Below are 19,453 nucleotides of genomic sequence, written 5' to 3' on the forward strand. Positions count from 1 at the left end.
TGTGAAATATGCTCAATTTTTAAAAAGGTCCATATTTTGACCTATGCTGTTCTTTTAAGAATACCTACTAAGTATTATAGAGTAGCTAAGCCTACCCCTTCATCCGTTTGTTTGATATAAAATGGAATGGTCTTACTTCTCACAGAATGAGGCAAATAAGATAAAGAAGGAAGCTGAGGATCTGAGCCGTCTGATTGACCAGAAGTTAAAAGATTATGAGGACCTCAGAGATGACATGAGAGGGAAGGAGTACGAAGTGAAGAAACTTCTGGAGGGCGGCAAGGTCGAACAGCAGGTCGGTTTGATTTGCAGGTTGCTTCATTCCTTGGGGCAAAAATCTGAAACCGTCCACGTGTAAGCTGTGTCTGTAATGTCACCACAGTAGCAGAGGCAGCACAGCATGGCATCTTCAGAGCAGGGCCTGTGCGGGATGCCCAGGCCCAGCCTGCTGGGTGCTGGCGAGTCTCAGGGTGGCTGCCTGGCTGTGTCTGATCTGTTAGGGGAGAGGGGGCTCACCTTGGCTGGTTTGGCCTCTGATCAGCCATGTGCTTGCAGACCGCCGACCAACTCCTAGCTCGAGCCGATGCTGCCAAGGCGCTTGCAGAAGAAGCTGCTAAACGGGGCCGGAATACCTTACAAGAAGCCAATGACATCCTCAACAACCTGAAAGGTAGGAAAGGGTCAGGGAACAAGGGTCACAGGGTCAATTTGTATGCTTCCTCCACAAGGCCAAATTCCTTTTTATTTTTATTTTTTATTTTAACCATGCGATTCTTAGAAAAGTAATGGTTATCCCCACTTATCTGTGGGGGATATGTTTCAAGACACCCCCTCTAACCCCCCCATGGATGCCTGAAACCACAGATAGTACCAAATCCTAGATATATATACCTATGATAAAGTTTGATTTATAAATTAGGCATATAAGGAGGTTAACAATAATAACTACTAACAAAATAGGACTATTATAACAATATACTGTACTAAAAGGAATTGAATGAGGTCTCTCTCAAAATATCTTCCTAAATTCCACATACAGCATGATACCCTAGGTTGGATAAGGGGATGATTCACTTCAAAATTGTTCGAAATTTCTTTTTCTTTTTTTTTAAATATGTTTTTATTGATTTTTACAGAGAGAGGAAGGTAGAGGGATAGAGAGATAGGAATATTGATGATATAGAAACATCATCAATCATCTGCTTCTTGCATGCTCTCTATTTGAAATCAAGCCTGCAACGTGGGCATGTGCCCTGACCAGGAATTGAACCAGTGATCTCTGGGTTCCTGGGTCAAAGCTCAACCACTGAGCCACGCCAGTTGGGAAAAACTTAGGAGTTGTTTGTTTATAGAAGTACTATTTAATATTTTTGGGCTGTGATTAACAGCAGATAACTGAAAATGTGGAAAGCAAAATCATAGATAAGGGGAAAACTATTGTAGTATAATAAATTCTATATACTGTCATCCATATTCAACAGTTATGGTTTTTACTGCATTTATTTCATCCCCCAATATCCATCTTACCTTTTTTAATCCTCACCTAGTATATGTTTTTATTTATTTTCCGGGGGGAGAGAGAGAAATATCAATATGAGAAACACCGATTGGTTACCTCCTATGTGATCAAACCCGAAACCTGGGTATGTGCCCTGACAAGGAATCGAACTTGAAACCTTTCTGCTGTACAGGATGACGCTCCAACTGAGCCATCTAGCCAGGGCCCATTTTACTTTTTTTCTGAAATATTTTAAAGAGAAAAAACAAAAACAAAAACCAGAGCTCATGTCATCTCACTCCTGCATATGGAGAAAAAAAGGAAACTTTTTTTTTGGTAGGCTCACTTACTTAACCTAGATATGCCTAGTTAGCTGACCTCTCTTAGTAAATGGAGATTATCTTTAATTTTCTCTGCCAGTTGCATCTCAATATTTGTGTTTTCTTTTCTTGCCCAAATTAAAAAAAGAAATGTTCTGAATTCACTATGTAGTCCTGGATTTATCTCTGATAAAGTAGCCACAGGCTCTATGAATACTAATGCTTGACATAAGGATGGTTGAATGTAGGGTCCCAATGTCAGTGGGGTTGAGTTAGAATCGCTGATCTCCGTCTCACTGTGAACCCTTGGGGAAATTACCTATCTTTTTAATCTTCAGTTTTCTCACATATAAAAATGGCACAATGCCTGCATCACAGACACAACAAAGCTCTTCACTCAGCACCTAGCACATAGTGAACACAAGGAAACGGCAGTTTTTAGTATTGGTTGAGGTGGTAGTGATGGTATGCCCAGCACTCTACCTGAAAATACACTTCCCAGGTAAGAATTTACCTTTTAGAGCTAGATGTTCATTCCTCCGACTCTCCTGTATAGAGCTGTGTGCTTTGTTCTTCTGAGATTTCAGTCCATGCTGCTTTCATTTTTCTCCCCTGACTTTCCTTGTCTACACTAAAAAAAGATAGATGCAAATTGACCATACCTTCGTGATACCCACCAGCCAATCAGGAGTGAGCATGCAAATTACCCCAACAAATATGGCAGGATAATTTGCATACACAGGCGCCCAGTAGCCGGGAGCAGTCCACCCTGCCCCAGCCACTCCGGGTCTCTGGGCATCGTGGGAAGACGGAAAGGCAGCTCTGGGCCAGGGCAAAGATAGAAAAATGGCTCTGGGCTGGAGCAAAGGCAAAATGGCGGCTCTGGCCTGAGTGAAGGCAGTGCCAGCAGCCAGGGGAAGGAAGGCCCATTCTTGCACGAATCTTCATGCATCAGGCCTCTAGTTTGTATCATAAAACCCAGTCTCAGCTCCCTGAAAGCTTCCCTTTGGTTTGTTAAGTGTCTAGTTCAAATGCATTCCTTGAACTTGTTTTAGACTTTGATAAGCGAGTGAATGATAACAAGACTGCTGCAGAGGAGGCACTAAAGAGAATCCCCGCCATCAACCAGACCATATTTGAAGCCAATGAAAAGACGAGGGAGGCACAGCTGGCCCTGGGCAATGCAGCAGCGGATGCCACAGAGGCTAAGAACAAGGCCCACGAGGCGGAGAGGATTGCCAGCGCTGTCCAGAAGGTGTGTATTTGCCTCTTCTCGAAACAAAGTCTTTGCTCATGTGTTTCTTGAGTTATTTTTCTGTTTCCTTCCAGACACTCAAGAGCCCTGGTAAATGTTTCCTTGGCCTCAGTAAAATGATCTTAAACTAACCTTATGATTTATATATATATACACACATATATATATTTTTTATAAGGCATTAGAATAGACAACTCCTCTGATCTAGGAGGGAGAATCATTGGAAAGGTCTTTGACTAAAACTTCTACTATCTCAGTGGCAGGACCTGAGTTTGTGAGCATGTAAATGACTTCAGGGACCCATAGAGCACCTTCCTACAAAAAATAAATTAGGCTCTTTCGAAATCAGGACAGTTCTTTGACCTGGACAGTTGACCTTTTTTTTCAACCTTGTATAGAGTGCCAAGTCAATACATCTTTGAAGCTGCTCAGTCAAGCATATTGGCCATACCTAAGCCGCCACCTATTTAGAATTTCTATAGCTGCCACTGCTGGCCTTTTCTACTCATTGTCTGGCTGGCTTTTTTCCTACCTACAGGTCAATCTACAGGAGGGTTGGTGCTGATTCTAATATTACATATTTGAGAATCACACGTTTTTAGTTTCTTTAGAACAGTCAGTTTCCACTTAACTGAATTGTATGAGATATTCCTACTTTCGGATTATGGTCTTTTTGTGCATTATGATGAACTGCCAAGTAGAACAAAACCAGCCTTGAATTTAAAATGTACCCAAGTGAAAAAGAATCTAATCAATATGATGTGGTGGAAAGTGTACCCCATTAAAATGTTCAGCATTTGCCAGCTCTGTGACCTCAACTAACAATGGGAATAGTAGAAGACAAAAATAAACGATAAACTCAATATGCAAGTCAACATCCAGTATAAATTACTGCCTTATTCTTTCTGGATTGTATGTTTGAGCCATTGACAGGTTAATGGTGTGTTGTTGTTTTTTAACCATTCTTTCTTTTGTACTTAGAATGCTACCAGCACCAAGGCAGAAGCTGAAAGGACTTTTGCAGAAGTGACAGACCTGGACAATGAGGTGAACAATATGTTGAAACAGCTACAAGAAGCAGAAAAGGAGCTGAAGAAAAAACAAGATGACGCGGACCAGGATATGATGATGGCGGGGATGGTAAGCGATATTGCCATAGGTGCTCATGGGCAGAAAGGGAAGGGTATTTCATATAAAAAGAGTCTCTTTCATACGGATTTCCATTTCTCATTGTGTTTTTTAGTCAGGAATTGGGTTAGAAACTTACATAGAAGACAAAGAATTTGGATGTTCTGCCAGGTGGTTGCACAATTGTCCCCTCCCAAAGCTGCTCTCAGTTAAAATCAAAACATTGTTTTGCACATCTGAGGCTTTAGGGTACTCCACAGTATGCGTTTATGTTTTTGAATGGATAATTCATAGAGGTTATAAAGTAAAAAAAAAAGGAACAAAGAAGGATGCCATGAAAAGTCAATTTCCTTCCTGCTCTTGTTCTCCCAGCCACTTGCTCCCTTGAGGCAAAAACCTGCTTCTTGTGTAAAAGGACATTTTCTGAAGCTGGCAAACCATCCCAAACTTGCATCACATTGAATCATTCCCCTTTTGTGTGATAACGCCATTTGTAACCAAGTTGACTTGTGAATGCACCAAAAACGGTTGATGCCGTATTTGGCTTTTGAAAGACTTGAATGAAGCCACAGTGGACATACTCCTTCCCAGTTCCATCTGATCACAGTCACAGGAATGACAGACATGAACTCATTTCATTGTGCACTTCCAGTCCTGCCAAAAAACAGGCCCTTCGCTGTGGGTCTTTTTCGCCTTTGGATGGGAAGGAGAAATACTAGGCAGCTCATGTAGGTAGAGAAGACGTTAAGGAAGTGATAACAGGAAGCATTCCTGTGCCAACACCCTGTTTTATTATGCTTTTTTTTGATGGTTGTCATTTTTTTTTTTTTTTTTTTTTTGGATTGTCTTCATTTTCCGTAGCAAGGTGTGGCCTCACTGGAAATTTCCTTCTAGCAAAAATAGGTGTTTTTCATCGAGGGTCTCCAGATTTCATCTGTAATCTGGTTGTAGAAACATTAGTTTTAGATCCTGTTGGAAGAAGAAGGCTGTATTCTTTTCTATCTTTTTTTAAAATATATTTTTATTGATTTTAAAAATATTATTTTTATTGAGTGAGAGAGCAAGAATCATCAATGATGAGAGAGAACCATTGATCGGCTGCCTCCTGCACACTCCCTACTAGGGATTGAGCCTTGCAACCCCTGCATGTGCCCTGACTGGGAATCGAACCGTGACCTCCAAGTTTATAGGTCGACGCTCAACCACTTGAGCCATGCTGGTCGGGCAAGAAGACTATATTCTTGTTAATCTTCCAAAAAGGGCCTGGGCTCTATTCGAAGGGTGGAAAGAAGGTCCATTTTTTGTTGTTGTTCCTTTCGGTAAATAACTTCTATTTGGTAAATAACGCACCATCACACACAGTATCCTATCTGCCTTTTTATCAATCCTGAAAGGCCAGCATTGGGCCAGTATTGTGACTTGGTGGTTTGTTGTGGTTTTTTTTTTTTTTAACCAAAAGAGCACAGGCTCATGGTTGTTCCCAGAAGGGGCAGCAGGGCCAGGGCAGCAGCATTGCTCTCGGCCACAGCTCCGTCCTTCGTGCACAGAGCAGCCTGCAAAGGCTCCGGAGGGACGGCTGACTGTGATTTCCACAGAGATTAATCATTGGTTTGTGATTAAGGTGAAGGCTTTTTTTTTTTTTTCTTTTTAAAATTTTGACATTGTTCTTATCCAAAAATTTCACCTTGTCTTGACCCCAAAACTAAGAAAAGCATTTATGTGGCAGGGAGTTCGCAGCCACTCGCTTGTGTCCAGGGAGCTTTATTTCTGAGAGCATCTGTGTTCTGATATTTGGACACTTCCTCTTCCCTGGCCTACTCCTGTGACTCATGCACAAGTGTATTTATTCAGGTTTCCTGGAATTTTCCCAATTATATTTATCTTTGGTTGATTTTTAAAATGTAAATTGTTTTGGGGTATGTAAAGTGTGTGTGTGTGTGTGTGTGTGTGTGTGTGTGCACGCACGGCAGGTTGGGGAGACAATTATTGAAGAGTGTCACTTGATTATGAAAGTTTCCTGAAGATAGGACATTTCTAATAATAATCAAACTTCTAAGAATGTCCTGAAAGACATGTTTTAGGTCTAAAATATAGTTTTTGTGCTCATTCTTTAAAAATAACTTGTTTCTGCCTGATGGATTTTATTATGAATACAACTCCATGTGTTTTTGAGTGAGAGAGTGAGAGAAGGAGATAATGCTGATCTTTGAAATACAAACACAGTTAGTGTAGGCATGCTGAGTGCCTGCCTATTCATAACTGTTATGTGTATTAAAAATAGCAACATCCTCAACATGAAGATGTACCCACCCCTCTAACTCCCCCCCCCCCCCAAAAAAAAAACACACAAAAAAAAACAAACATAACCCTGCAGTGAGAGATTGAGGTTTTAGGAGTTAGGAAAATGAAATTAGTTGGCTCATTGGGGGAAGAAGTGCTTCAAGCAGATGAGAGCATACGGTCAGGAGAGGTGTATCATTTATCCTTCCCCCCCCTTCCCCCCACAGGCCTCTCAGGCTGCCCAGGAAGCCGAGATCAATGCCAGGAAGGCCAAGAACTCCGTCTCCAGCCTCCTCAACCTTATTAACAACCTCTTGGAGCAGCTGGGTGAGTAGCCATAGTGTCACTTAGGGAATCTCCGAATCCTTTGTACTGTTCTTGGGCTCTGATGTAGTTGATTCAAAAACAGATATTATATATGATGCAAGTTTTGTGTGAACCGAATCTTGACTTTTGGTTGTAGTACTTCAGTTAGTACGTACGTACAAGGTCCTCCCATAGAATCTGACTAGGTATTGTGTCTGACGGTGGTCCCAGGACTCCACAGAAGTTTGGAGATGTGCTGCCAGCAGGGGTGGCTCATTTATGACTGAGGTTTAGGATCCAGGCGAACAGTGATTATCCTTAGCTCATCCTGCTGGCAGTGCCTGTAAAGGATTTCAGGGATGTGATAAAAGAACACTTTCGGCTGGTTGTGACGCCACTGCTTGGAATTCTCTTCATTTGCTGATGGAAGGATAATCTGATGAGGTGAACCTTATATGTCAAAAAAAAAAAAAAAAAAAAAAAGGCTCAATTTCCCCCCCCAAGGAAATATAAGCATACTGGAACCCTCTTTTCATCCAGCTTGATAGAGAGCAGACTTCCTATAAGACAGATCTCCTTTGTCACTGGCCTTCATCAGAAAGTGGGAAACTGTAGTCCGCACAGCTCTGTACAAGGCATTCATTCATTTCCTAGCCTTTAAAGTTTGGGCAGTGTTTTTTGGGGGGGAGTGAGGGTATATTTTTTATCTGTCTCAAATGTCAAGAATAATAAATGGTGTGCTAGCAGATGGGTTTGAAAATGAAAGTTAGCCAAAAGAGGCCGATTTTTGTGGAAGAAAGAGCTGGATTTTTAAAGTTCATCCGACTTGGGTTGGAATCTTTGCTTTGTTGCCCAGAAGCTGTGCAGACTTGGGCAAATTACTTAACATCTGAGAATCCCTGATGTCACATGGCCTTGTGAGCAGTTACAATCAAGTACAGTACAGCATGTATGAAGTGCTGACTTGTGTGTGGAAGTCTACTTCCATTTATTATGGAAGCAGTTCCTTTCCAAAGAAACCTCTCTTTCTCGCTGACCTTAAAGTGAAGCTTCGCGAAATGATGCCGGCATTTCAGCCCTGGCCATTGCCCACAGGGCCCCTCGTGGGGTCTAACTCTGGAGAGCAGGACATGACTCCCAGAACCAGCTCAGCTTCCCTGGAACCTCAGCGCTGAGGCTTCGGGTTCTAGCCCAAAGGGGTTTGTGTATATTAGAGGCCACTGCAATGACGCACAGGTTACATGGGGAAAGTACTAAATGCCACCAGATGACCTTCAAAACCACAGCAAGGTTTAAGGTCCCAAGGCTGGGCACTTAGGAAACATTTCACAAAAACCATTTTCTCAGAGAATGCATCCAGCCCAGGACTCAGTATGCGTCCTCCCGCTTCCTGCCTGGTTGGGTCGGCGTGGTGCTTGGCTTGCCTTGCGGATGCCCTAGCACGACAGGGACACGTCCCATCCGCAGGCCGCCTTTTCGTAGCAGCAGCTGCTGGGCTCTGTGAGAAGGCCAGGGGTGCTTGTGGAGTGAAGGCAAAAAAAAAAAAAAAAAAAAAAAAGGCTCAATGATCCTTTCTGAACGCATCTGTTCTCTCCTGGGTCCTCTCTGACTCTACAGGGCAGCTGGACACCGTGGACTTGAACAAGCTCAACGAGATCGAAGGCACCCTGAACAAAGCCAAAGATGAAATGAAAGCCAGCGATTTGGACAGGAAAGTGTCCGACCTGGAGAACGAAGCCAGGAAGCAGGAGGCCGCCATCCTGGACTACAACAAGGACATCGAGGAGATCATGAAGGACATCCACAACCTGGAGGACATCAGGAAGACCTTACCCTCCGGCTGCTTCAACACCCCGTCCATCGAAAAGCCCTAACGCCTTTCTCCGGGGCTGGCAGGCAGTCCTCCCGCTGCCGGGAGCCGCTGTGAGGCCGGGGTGTGCCTCCGCACAAAGATGACATTTTTCAGACCCCCACTTCTCTGCTGCTCGCCACTGCTGTCCTTTTGAACCAGGAAACGTCACAAAGTTTTTAAGAGAAGCAAAGGAACCATCATCATGAATCGGGAACCAAGGGTTTTATCTAACCAAGTCTCTCTTCCACTGACGGCGCTCCCATATCCACACTTTTCCCTTCTGAGCCGCGCAAGGACGCATCCTCACGCAGTGGCCTCCTCCAGTGGCGTGCACACTTCGTGGGAACCCTTGCGTGCCGGGGCTGGGCAAGTAGCCCTCCCCTTCTCACTGGTGCCAACAGAACCTCCTCCGCCCCAGTCCTGTCGTTTCTATGAAGGAAAAGTTTGGCTGCTTGTGGTAGCATTGCGATGGCCAGTATAACCAGCCTATAGCTAAAGAGAATGCATCCACGTCTCCTGCCCCTCCTCCTCGTAAGCAAAAGTAACCAAACCTCCTGTGCCAAAGGTATTGGTCCTTAAGAAGGTCGAGAGCCGTCACCACTTGCTTTAGCTACGTTGAGTATAGGACACTGAGCCATCCCCGGGGAAGGATGCAATTGTTCACGCCAGTTCCCCGGGAGAATATGGGGCCGGACATCTTCTCCTATGTTCACAATTGACTAGGAAGATACACATTCTTCAGATCCTTGGGCAGCTGATCATTTCAATCTGGATGGGCAGCTTGTACTTGCCACTAGACATCCTTTGATATTTCCTATCCATGGAATCTATGCAAGAAGAAATAGGGATATGATAACCACTAAAGTTGTTTATTTCCCCCCTCTTCCCCAAATCTGATTCTTAGAGCTTTGTGTTAGTGTGTTGGTATGGGAACTAGTGTTGTTATCTGGCAGAGAGTAGTTGGTCCCTAAGATCTTGACAAAACACAAGAAAAACAAGCCCCAGACTTTTCTAGCGAAGGGATAAAACTTAGGTCAGTTTTTGTTGTCAGGATCCATTTTTCTTCCATGGGGAAGAGATGACATATTTGATCCCTAGCCTCATTTATTTCTTCTGACGTTCCCATCGTCTAGAATTCCTCAAAAACACGTGTTTGCAGAAATCCAGGTGGCAAATACTTGCCCTCCGTAGTCCATACAGCTGCCGACACCATCTAGTTCCTGCACTTTGTGATTTCAAACCCACTCGAACGCTTCCCTCTATGTGTGGAGGGAAGACCCTTACGTGGAGTTTCCTAGTGGGCTTCTCGACTTCTGATCCTCAGCTCTGTGGTCTTCCTTTAAGATCACAGTGTGACAATTCCCTGCCACACGACCCCTTCCTCCTACCGACCTGCCTTCGAGATTCATATATAGCCTTTAACACTATGCAACTTTATACTTTGCGTAGCGGGGGAAAGAAACTATTATCTGACACACTGGTGCTATTAATTATTTTCAAAATTTATATTTTTGTGTGAATGTGTTTTTTTTTTGTTTATCATGATTATAGAATAAGGAATTTATGTAAATATACTTGGTCCTCTTTCTAGAATGGCACTGTCTGTTCACTTCTCTCCACTTCGCCTCGTCCCGGGCACAATGTGTCTGATTACCTCTGCCCCTCCCACCCGCAGTTCTCCAGGTTGTACCTGGTCCATCCCTTTGCTCTTTGCCTTGTGTTTGCAGCATGCCGTTTTCTCACTCGAACATCAGCCTGCTGTCCTCCAGCCGCAGCCAGCATCCCCAGCTTCACTGTAGCCCCGGTGTGATCCTAAACGGCAGCACGGTGTTGCTCTTAACGCCTGCTCCCGAGCAGGAATGCCAGGCTGCCAGGGGATGGTGGGGTGAGAACATTTTGCAGGATGTCTTCAACATCAGTGTAGCTCTAGCCAGGAATGAGCTAGAGGTGCCCGTTCTGCAGTGGTTGGAGCTGGGGATGGGTCAGTCTTAGGAGAGATTGCATCATTCCTGAGAGCGCATCAGGGAGGCGCTCCAGATAGAGCGGGAGAGCCGCCTAGCTCAGTTCTGCCCCTCCCATCTCCCCTTGCGACCAGAGGTGGCTTCCCGTGGCACACCCCTAAGCCTTCGCTCTTGCTTCTCTCCTGCTCTCCCAGGACCCATGGCTCCTTCTTGCCAAGTTGTCACATCAGAGTTTCCTAGCTAGTTCCTCTGGCAAAGTGGCCGTTTCCTAATAGACGTGTGGTTAAGGTTGCAGGAAGAGGCCTGAGATAGACTGCCAGGGTAGTTTTCCATCCAGCCTCTGGGTCAGGGTCACTCCAGTGAGTCTTGGGCAACGGTGAAATACTTTGATTCTGTTGTTGTTGGCTCTTTTTTTTTTTTTTTTTCTTCTCTCTTTTCTTTTCTCCTCCATCTGTGTGGTATGTTTGTAAGCAGAATTTTATTTTTTAAATAAAGGTTCTTTATAAGATGATACCTTGATTACACCCCTGCAATATAGCCATTGTCTCATTGTAGAGTTCCAGTTATCTGTATTTTACAGCTTAATACAACCGACAGGGTGGCTGCTGCGGAGTGCTGGGTGTCACGGGGGCAGAGACCGCTGTCCCCTGGGGTTCTGTTTTTAATCCCCACGGTGGCCCTTTCCCATGTGCCTTCACCTGAGCTGTGTGCCTTCATTTCTACAGTCTTGCTCTCCAGGGTGGTGAATAAAATGCAACACTTGGCAATTTTTATGTTTAAAAAAAAAACAACCAGTATTTTATTTATAATAAAATCTGAATATTTGTAACCCTTCATATTTGGTGTGTCTTGAATATGGGGGGTGGAGGTATGAAAAGGTGTTTACTTGTTTTTTAAGAACAGTCCTCTGTGTGTGTGTACATTTTTTTCCTCTTACCCTTCTCAGATTGGGATACTTCTGTGTAGCCCAGAGGTTGGCAAGCTTTTTCTGGAAAGAGCTGGAGAGCAAATATTTGTCCTAGACTTTGCCGTCCAGACGATATCTGTCACAGCTGCTCCGCCATTGGAGGAGAAAGGCCACCATGGACAGCACGGGAACAACTGAGTGTAGCTGCGTCCCAGGAAAGCTATTGACAAGCACAGGCCAGGGGCCTGCCGTCTGTAGTTTACCCCTGGTGTCATCTCAAAACTTGACGAATGACTACTGAGGACTATTTTTAAAAAAATATATTTTATTGATTCTTTACGGAGAGGAAGAGAGAGGGATAGAGAGTTAGAAATGTTGATGAGAGAGAATCATCGATCAGCTGTCTCTTGCACACCCCCTACTGGGGATGTGCCCGCAACCAAGGTACATGCCCTTGACCGGAATCGAACCCGGGGCCTTTCAGTCCACAGGCCAACGCTCTATCCACTGATCCAAACCGGTTTCGGCTGAGGACTATTTTTTTTTTTAAATATATATTTTATTGATTTTTATACAGAGAGGAAGGGAGAGAGAGAGTTAGAAACATCGATGAGAGAGAGTCATTGATCAGCTGCCTCTTGCACACCCTCTACTGGGGATATGCCCGCAACCAAGGTACATGCCCTTGACCGGAATCGAACCCGGGACCCTTCAGTCCCCAAGCCAACGCTCTATCCATTGAGCCAAACCGGTCCTGGCAAGGAGAAGGACTATTTTTAAGTTACTTGGGCTTCTTAAATGAGCAGCTGCATGTAACAAGTTGTCTCGCCTTCTGAATACTCACATGTCTTTAGCTAAAGATGGTTTCTTCAGATGAAGGGAAACACCCAAACCTGGAATAAAAAGAAAGGTGAGTAAGGAATGTGCCGGACCAGCAGGCCAGGCGTAGCTCATTGTACCTTGGCCTGCCGGGCTGAGCCGGCTGGAGTCACCTGAGACCAGGCGAACAGCGTTGGAGCTACAGAGACAGCAGGTGGGCTTTGGTCCGCTCCTCAGCCGTTGACAGCCCTGCGTCCCTGTGGAGGACATGCCACCTTCCCCAGCTTGGGTATCATGTGACTACGTGACCTGTAGAAGAAATCCTGAGGGCTTCCCTTACCACTTCCTCCGAGAGCTTCACACACCTCCTCTTAGTTCGTTTGCAGGATCTGGTTCAAATACAAACACATCCTTTCTAGTGACTGTGTCAGCGGGATGAGTGGGATTTTTAAAACGTGGGCCTATTCCTTTTGTTTTCACAGTTTCTGCAAAGTTGGTACCAGCAGTTTCTGCAAAGTTGGTAAGGTGATTCACAAAAATCCCCAGAGGCCAACTCCTTAAATAAGCATCGTAGTCCCCAGGGAATCTGAACTCACCAGCTCCGTCCATGAAGCTGATAGTGGGATAATGCCAAAGAGGACCCCTTGGGACCAAGGGGTCCCGAGGTAGAAAAGCAGGTGCACCTTCTCCCTAAGGTGAGGAAAGCCCCGGCCCGAGGAAACATCAGATCTCCGCAGGCCCATAGCTTGTGGAAACAAGTGAGAAAGGCGGATAGTTTGACCCATTCACACTAAGCGGGTTTAAATGAAGTGAGTATTCCTAGTTGGAGTGAAAAGTAAGAAACTTTCTAGTTAGTAACCTCTCTCTCAGGCTCCACTGGTTCAGGAGTGGTCAACTAGCGTGTCCTCTATTCGTACTGCGTGTCCTAGAAGGATTGCATCTGCTCTGCATGGATAAATGGAATTCTAAATGCATGCTTAAGAAAGGGAAATATTTTGCCCTAGCTGGTTTGGCTCAGTGGATAGAGTGTCAGCCTGCAGACTGGAGGTTCCCAGGTTCGAATTTGGTCAAGGACAAATGCCTGGGTTGCGGGCTTGACCCCCAATTGGTAGCGTGCAGGAGGCAGTGATCAATGATTCCCTTTCATCATTGATGTTTTGATCTCTCTCTTCCTCTTTCTTCCTCTCTGAAATCAATAAAAATATGTATTTTAAAAAAGGGAAATATTTAGCAGAAGTCCAAAGAAAAGCTTCAAAGTCTCAGATTTGCAATTCAAATGCGAGAAACAACACTTCAAGTGTTGTATAAAACCTCCATGTCTTTGCTTTAACTCTTCTCTCTGCCTAGATGGCCCTTTCCCAATATAGGAAACTAGCCAGTCCTTCCTGATGTCCACCATCCCTCCCAGCCTTGTACTCTCCTAGCACGGCCCTTGGGCACGATTATTGATCAGGTGTTCCACCCTCCTCTACCTCCCTCCCTCTCCCCAAGACCCAGGTCTGTGTCATTCCTATTCACATCCTCGGGGCTGGGGGGTGTAGTTACTCAGGTTGTCTAGATGACATGAACGTAGTCATCCTTCCTCATCTGCCTTTTCTCCTTACTCCTGTTACTTTCCCCTGCTGTGAGCAGAGAGGGAGGTTTAGAGATACTCCTTAATGCCCTCTCTTGCCTCCTTCCAACAACATTCTGCTCCCTCCACACACTCATCTACGCAGGGGTTTGCAGGACGATAAGCAAACCAACTGCTGTCTTTCACTCAATGGCACTGCACACGCCACACAGCTAAGCAGCCAGCGTCCAGTGAGTGATGGGATCTGTTCCTCCAGCTCCCAGCCACACAGTAGCCACTCCCGGTGCCAGGGGTGTGGGGCTGTGATTTTTTTACCCACAGCCTCTTTTGAAGGTATCTCTGGCTCCGGCCCAAGTTATAGCATTAATTCCCTTCCCTTTTCTCTGACTCCTTGGAATGGTCCCAGTGAATTTAAACAGACTGGGATTAGAAGCCTTGTAATAGAGGCCGTAGAGGTATGGTTTATGAGTAATTCAAAAACAGTTTGTATTAATTTCTACAGAAAGTGGAGGATAACGCCTTGATCGGAAATGTAACTCTCTTACAGCATGAGTCCCACAATAATGTCCACGTCGACTTCAGTGGCTGTGAAATGTGCCTACTCACACCTGTGAGGACCACCCTCCCTTCCTCCTACAATCCATTTTCGCTATGGCTAGTAGCAAAAGATTCTACTTGAACCTAAGGCTGATGTTTTAGGGGGTCCATTCCATGGAGACTGTCCTGATACTGAGATCCTTCATCATTGCAGTAACTAAATGTGATCATCAACATTTGTGCTGTGGCAACTAAGTGTTAAGCATTTCTAGTGCGATTTCTTTCTGAATATTCAGCGCCTGCCTTCTGGGCTGTACATTCGTTTTCCTTGCTCTTCGCTGTTAATCGATCCCCGCCATTTCTCCCACAAATGCTTCTTCCCTCCTGAGCATAGTTTCCAGCTTGAGGTTCATGCAACGTAAGCACAAGTCCAGCCACAGCAGACCTGTGTGGGGAGGAGGGGCTGTGCTGGTGTGGATTACACCTTCCTGGGTTGCTGAGCCAGCGTCCAGGATGAAGGCTCGGGGGAGACAGCTGTGATTTGGGTGATTACACGTTTAGCCTGGTCAGAGAAGTGTGTGTGTTGCAACTTGCTGATTGCCCTTGGCTCAGACAGTCTGCTCTCCGCGGTCTCGGTCGAGCTGATGCAGAGGCTGAGAACGGGCCAGAGATGCGAGTTTCACCCTGTAGATTACAGATGGGTCGCCCCCTCTTTAAGTTCCTGGGGACTTTGGACCGATTGGCACTATCGGGGTAGCCTGCATTGTATGCCCTGTTTGAAAAGGCACCTTCATAATTATTTTCTTTCATTTGCCCCTCGTTTGATTAGGGTGTCCATTGGCCCAGTGAGGAAATTCAAGCGTGGTCCCCCGCTCCATCATCCTCACCACTACCTCAGCATGTTGCCTTATTCACCTGTGATTTTGGTTTTATTTTCCCTTTAAGAATTTTCATGGTACACAGTTATTTTCAGCATCAGCAAATCCCTTTTTTGGAGAAATCAAAACAGAATTTAAAGTATATTAGTAACTTGACCAATATACATGACCAGTTAGTAGCAGAATTATCACTTGGACCCCGATTGTCCTCCAGCAGCCTGGCCCATAGACACCACCCAGCTCACACTCCTCTCCTGCTGCCCCATTTACTAGTCCGTCCAGGGGTAGAGTGTAAAGCTAGCTCAGCTATCTCTAGTGTCAACATCTGAGAGAACCACGGTGCATTTATCAAAACTAAGAAATTAATATTGGCAGGATACTCTTAACTATAGTCTTTTGCCTGCTTTTAAACACTTTCTTCTTCAAGACACCTTTTTTAAAATAATACTGAATTTTAAAATAGAAACAGAATATTCCACATTAATGCCCACAGATTGGATATTAATGTGAAGTCCAAAATAATTTATTTTACTTTCGTAATAGACATAAGACTCCCCCATGTATAACATTCATAGTTCATTACAAATAATGTCATTAAACAAATGGCTAAAATGTCATTAATGCTTCAAAAGAGATTTTTAAAGATCAGAATGAACATGTCATTCACAATAATGTGACAAATTTAAGTATTTATTAGAAATGGGAGATTTACTTACAACAAAGATTACATTAACATTTTTTATTATTATTACACAATTTCACATTTACAGAAAAATTGCAAGAATAGTACAAAATGTTCTTCGATAGTTGACCTGGATTCCCTAAATGTTAATATTTAATACATTGACTGTTTTGCTGCTCTCACTCTTGCTCTTGCTGTCTGTGGAAGGAGGGAGGGAGAAAAGGAGATAGAGAAGGATGGAGAGAGGGAGAGGAAAAGGGAGAGGGAGAAGGAGGGGAGAGAGAGAGAGAGAGAGAGGGAGGGAGGGAGGGAGGGAGGGAGGGAGGAGAGAGAGAGAGAGAGAGAGAGAGAGAGAGAGAGAGAGAGAGAGAGAGACTGTTTTAGATTGCAAGCATGTTGCCCCATTAACCCATAAATACTTCAATGTAAAGACAGGGAACTTTCTTACATAACTACAGTATAGTTTCCAAAATCGGAGAAATTACCATAGATACACTACTATTATCTACAGTAGGGGTGTCGAACTCAATCAGAGAAGGGGCCAAAATCTAAAATCCAGCCTAAATCGCGGGCTGAATGGTTTACTGAACAGTCATAAACTGACAATGTCATAAACTGACAGCGGAGTGCAGTGATGACAGCGCGGTGCGGGCCACATTGCAAGGCCTGGCGGGCTGGATTTGGCCCGCGGGCCTTGTGTTTGACATATGTGATCTACAGCCATTAATTATTCAGGTTTTACCATTCGTGGTAGGCAGAATGATGGGCCTCCAAAGATATCCACATGCTAATCCCTACAACCTGTGAATGGATTAGGTTACTCAGCCAAGGGGAATGTAAGCTGATCTTAAAATAGATTATGTGGGTTATCTGAGGGGCCAATATCATCCTAAGGATTCTTATAATTGGAACAGGGAGGCAGAAAAGGAAGCCATAGTGATGCAATGTGGTGAGAACTAGCCCACCATTGCTGGCCGGAGAATGGAGGAAGCAGGCAGGAGCCAAGGAACGCGGGTTCCTCTAAGATAGAAGGGGCGAGAATGGCTTCTCCCCTAGAGCCTCCAGAAGGGAATAGAGACGCCTTGATTGACACTAGGAAAACCCCAATCAGACTTCTCACCTACAGAAATACAATAAAGTTGTGTTGTCTTAAGCCACTAAATTTAGGGTAATGTGTTACACAACCATAGATAATTAATATATTGTTTGTCTCAATAATGTCCTTTATAGAAAAAGAAAACCTGAACTCACGTGTTGTGTTCAGTTGTCATGTCTCTTTCATGTCCTTCTATCTGGAACAGTTCCTGAGACTTCCTTTGTATTTTAAGATATTGATAAATCTACTTTTTTTAAAAAAAATATGTATTTTATTGATTTTTTACAGAGAGGAAGAGAGAGGGAGTTAGAAACATCGATGAGAGAGTCATTGACCAGCTGCCTCTTGCATGCCCCCTATTGGGATGTGCCCGAAACCAAGGTAGATGCCCTTGACCGGAATCGAACCTAGGACCTTTCAGTCCGCAGGCTGACGCTCTATCCACTGAGCCAAACTGGTTGCGGCGATAAATCTTTTTAAACCTTGTAATGGAAGTATTTTCACTTCCAATTGATTTCTCCACTTTCCACAAGATCTTTGAAATACTAATTTGTGTCCACGAGCTGTGAACAGACCAAAAGATCATGAAATAGATGAGACTTTTTATAGTTCATCATTACCATCTAATGCTATGAATTTGGCGAGCTTGTTTTAAATGTTTCCTCAAGCACAAAATGAAAGAGCCAAGTCACTTAGTGTGAGAGAGGCCTTTGAAATTAGGATAACCAACAAATACACCTGAAGACATCAAAAGAAGTTCTGTTTTAACCTCGGGCCCTATCGCGTGGCCACGATTCATGGACAAATTCGCTGAGTGCCCTTAGCTAAGTCATTTTCTAGAAATGGGTAAGTAGGTGTAGCTACACAACATGTAGTATAACCAGGCAAACTTAAGTTACTGTGGGGCCTGAAGCTTGTACTTGGGGCCTAGTTTTTAAAAACATACGAAATCACAAATGCAAAAGTAAGGAGCCCGGAAGGACCCATGGGCTCCATCACCCCCACATGGGAAATCCAACCGCAGTGCACTTACTATATTTATTTTAAGGCAGAGCAGTTGCTTCCTTTATGTCACTGTTTCACTGGGCGTGTGCATGACTGTACTTCCCTTGCACTGCAGACACCTCAGCCGCTGTCTGGCCAGGAGAACCTGTTTGGTGTGCTCACTGCATGACGACATGGGTGCGGCTCCGCGGGGAGTGCCGGGCCTCCAGAATGTGCCCGGAGGCTGCAGAATCAGCCTTCTGCCAGAGGAAGAAAGGGCACCCCAAGGCGTGCATTCACTGGGGCAACGGGCAATGGCTTGACGGGGCAGAGCCTTCACTGTCTGCTTCATTAAACCTTTCAAACTCAGAAATGGAAGAGGAAAAACTGACTTCTTTTTTAAAAAAATATATTTTTATTGATCTCAGAGAGAAAGGGAGAGAGAGAGAGAAACATCAATGATAAGAGAGAATCATTGATCCACTGCCTCCTGCACACCCCACACTGGGGATGGAGCCCACAACCTGGACATGTGCCCTGACCAGGAATCGAACCGTGACCTCCTGGTTCACAGGTCGACACTCAAAACCAGAGTTGTTCAGAGCTGCTCTTGGGCCCTGACCTGCTCTAAACCCACTTAGAACATAAGCTTAGAACACCATGCTTAGAACATAAGCTCTGGACAGCAAGCTCATAGCCCTGATGTATCAGCCAGGACTTGGTGCCAGGTATGTTTTTATTAAAACAAAACAGCAGCAGAAATAATGCTGCTTCCATGAACTAAAAGATCTGAACTCTGCAGCTTAGCCTTTGGAGTCTATATTTCCAGAGCCTGCGAGATGGTAGAGGAAGAAAATAGTGACTTTTATTTAGGTCCTCTACTGGGTACCCCAGAGTGCCCTGTGGGCACTTGCTCTCTTCAGTGGCACTGTGAAGAAGATTCTGGTCAAAAGATATTGAGAGGAGCTTCAGTTTAGAACTGGAACACCTCGGTTGGTTCTCTGGTATCAGAGGAAAATGACTTTTGATGGTTACTCATCTAATAACATAAAGCATTGCATGTCCACCTAGCACACTGAGAATCTATTCTGTGACTTTCTGGAATAACCCGGGAGAGAGACTTACCACCTATCGATGATTTGCACGGATTTATTATCCAGGCCCATGCACTAGGGGAACTCTGATTTTTGTTCTTATGCACATCATTAAAGTAAGCATTTTTTTTTTTTTTTTTTTTTTTTAGCAAATGTTTCCTACTGACTCCAGACATGAGAAACTGATGACCTGTCATTCTACAACTATATACTGAGAAGCTCTGTGTGAGGCCCTGCCGATGTGGTGGGGATAGAGCAGACAAAACCCTGCCCTTATGGAATT

At 44.5% G+C, this 19,453-nt stretch overlaps 1 protein-coding gene across 1 annotated transcript in view; it reads left to right on the plus strand.

Moving 5' to 3' along the window:
* Positions 1-11,434, plus strand: part of LAMC1 (laminin subunit gamma 1) — a 104,849-nt gene extending 93,415 nt beyond the window's left edge. Inside the window, exons 23-28 of the mRNA XM_084866567.1 lie at positions 146-295; positions 556-670; positions 2,874-3,073; positions 4,055-4,213; positions 6,709-6,808; positions 8,405-11,434. Coding sequence (XP_084722693.1) covers positions 146-295; positions 556-670; positions 2,874-3,073; positions 4,055-4,213; positions 6,709-6,808; positions 8,405-8,661 — 981 coding nt within the window. The 3' untranslated portion in view covers positions 8,662-11,434. The remainder of the gene's footprint in view (positions 1-145; positions 296-555; positions 671-2,873; positions 3,074-4,054; positions 4,214-6,708; positions 6,809-8,404) is intronic.
* Positions 11,435-19,453: the final 8,019 nt, after the last annotated feature.

This window comes from Pipistrellus hanaki (genome assembly GCF_964339955.1).
Source record: "Pipistrellus hanaki genome assembly, chromosome: 18".
Classification (NCBI taxonomy): Eukaryota; Metazoa; Chordata; class Mammalia; order Chiroptera; family Vespertilionidae; genus Pipistrellus; species Pipistrellus hanaki.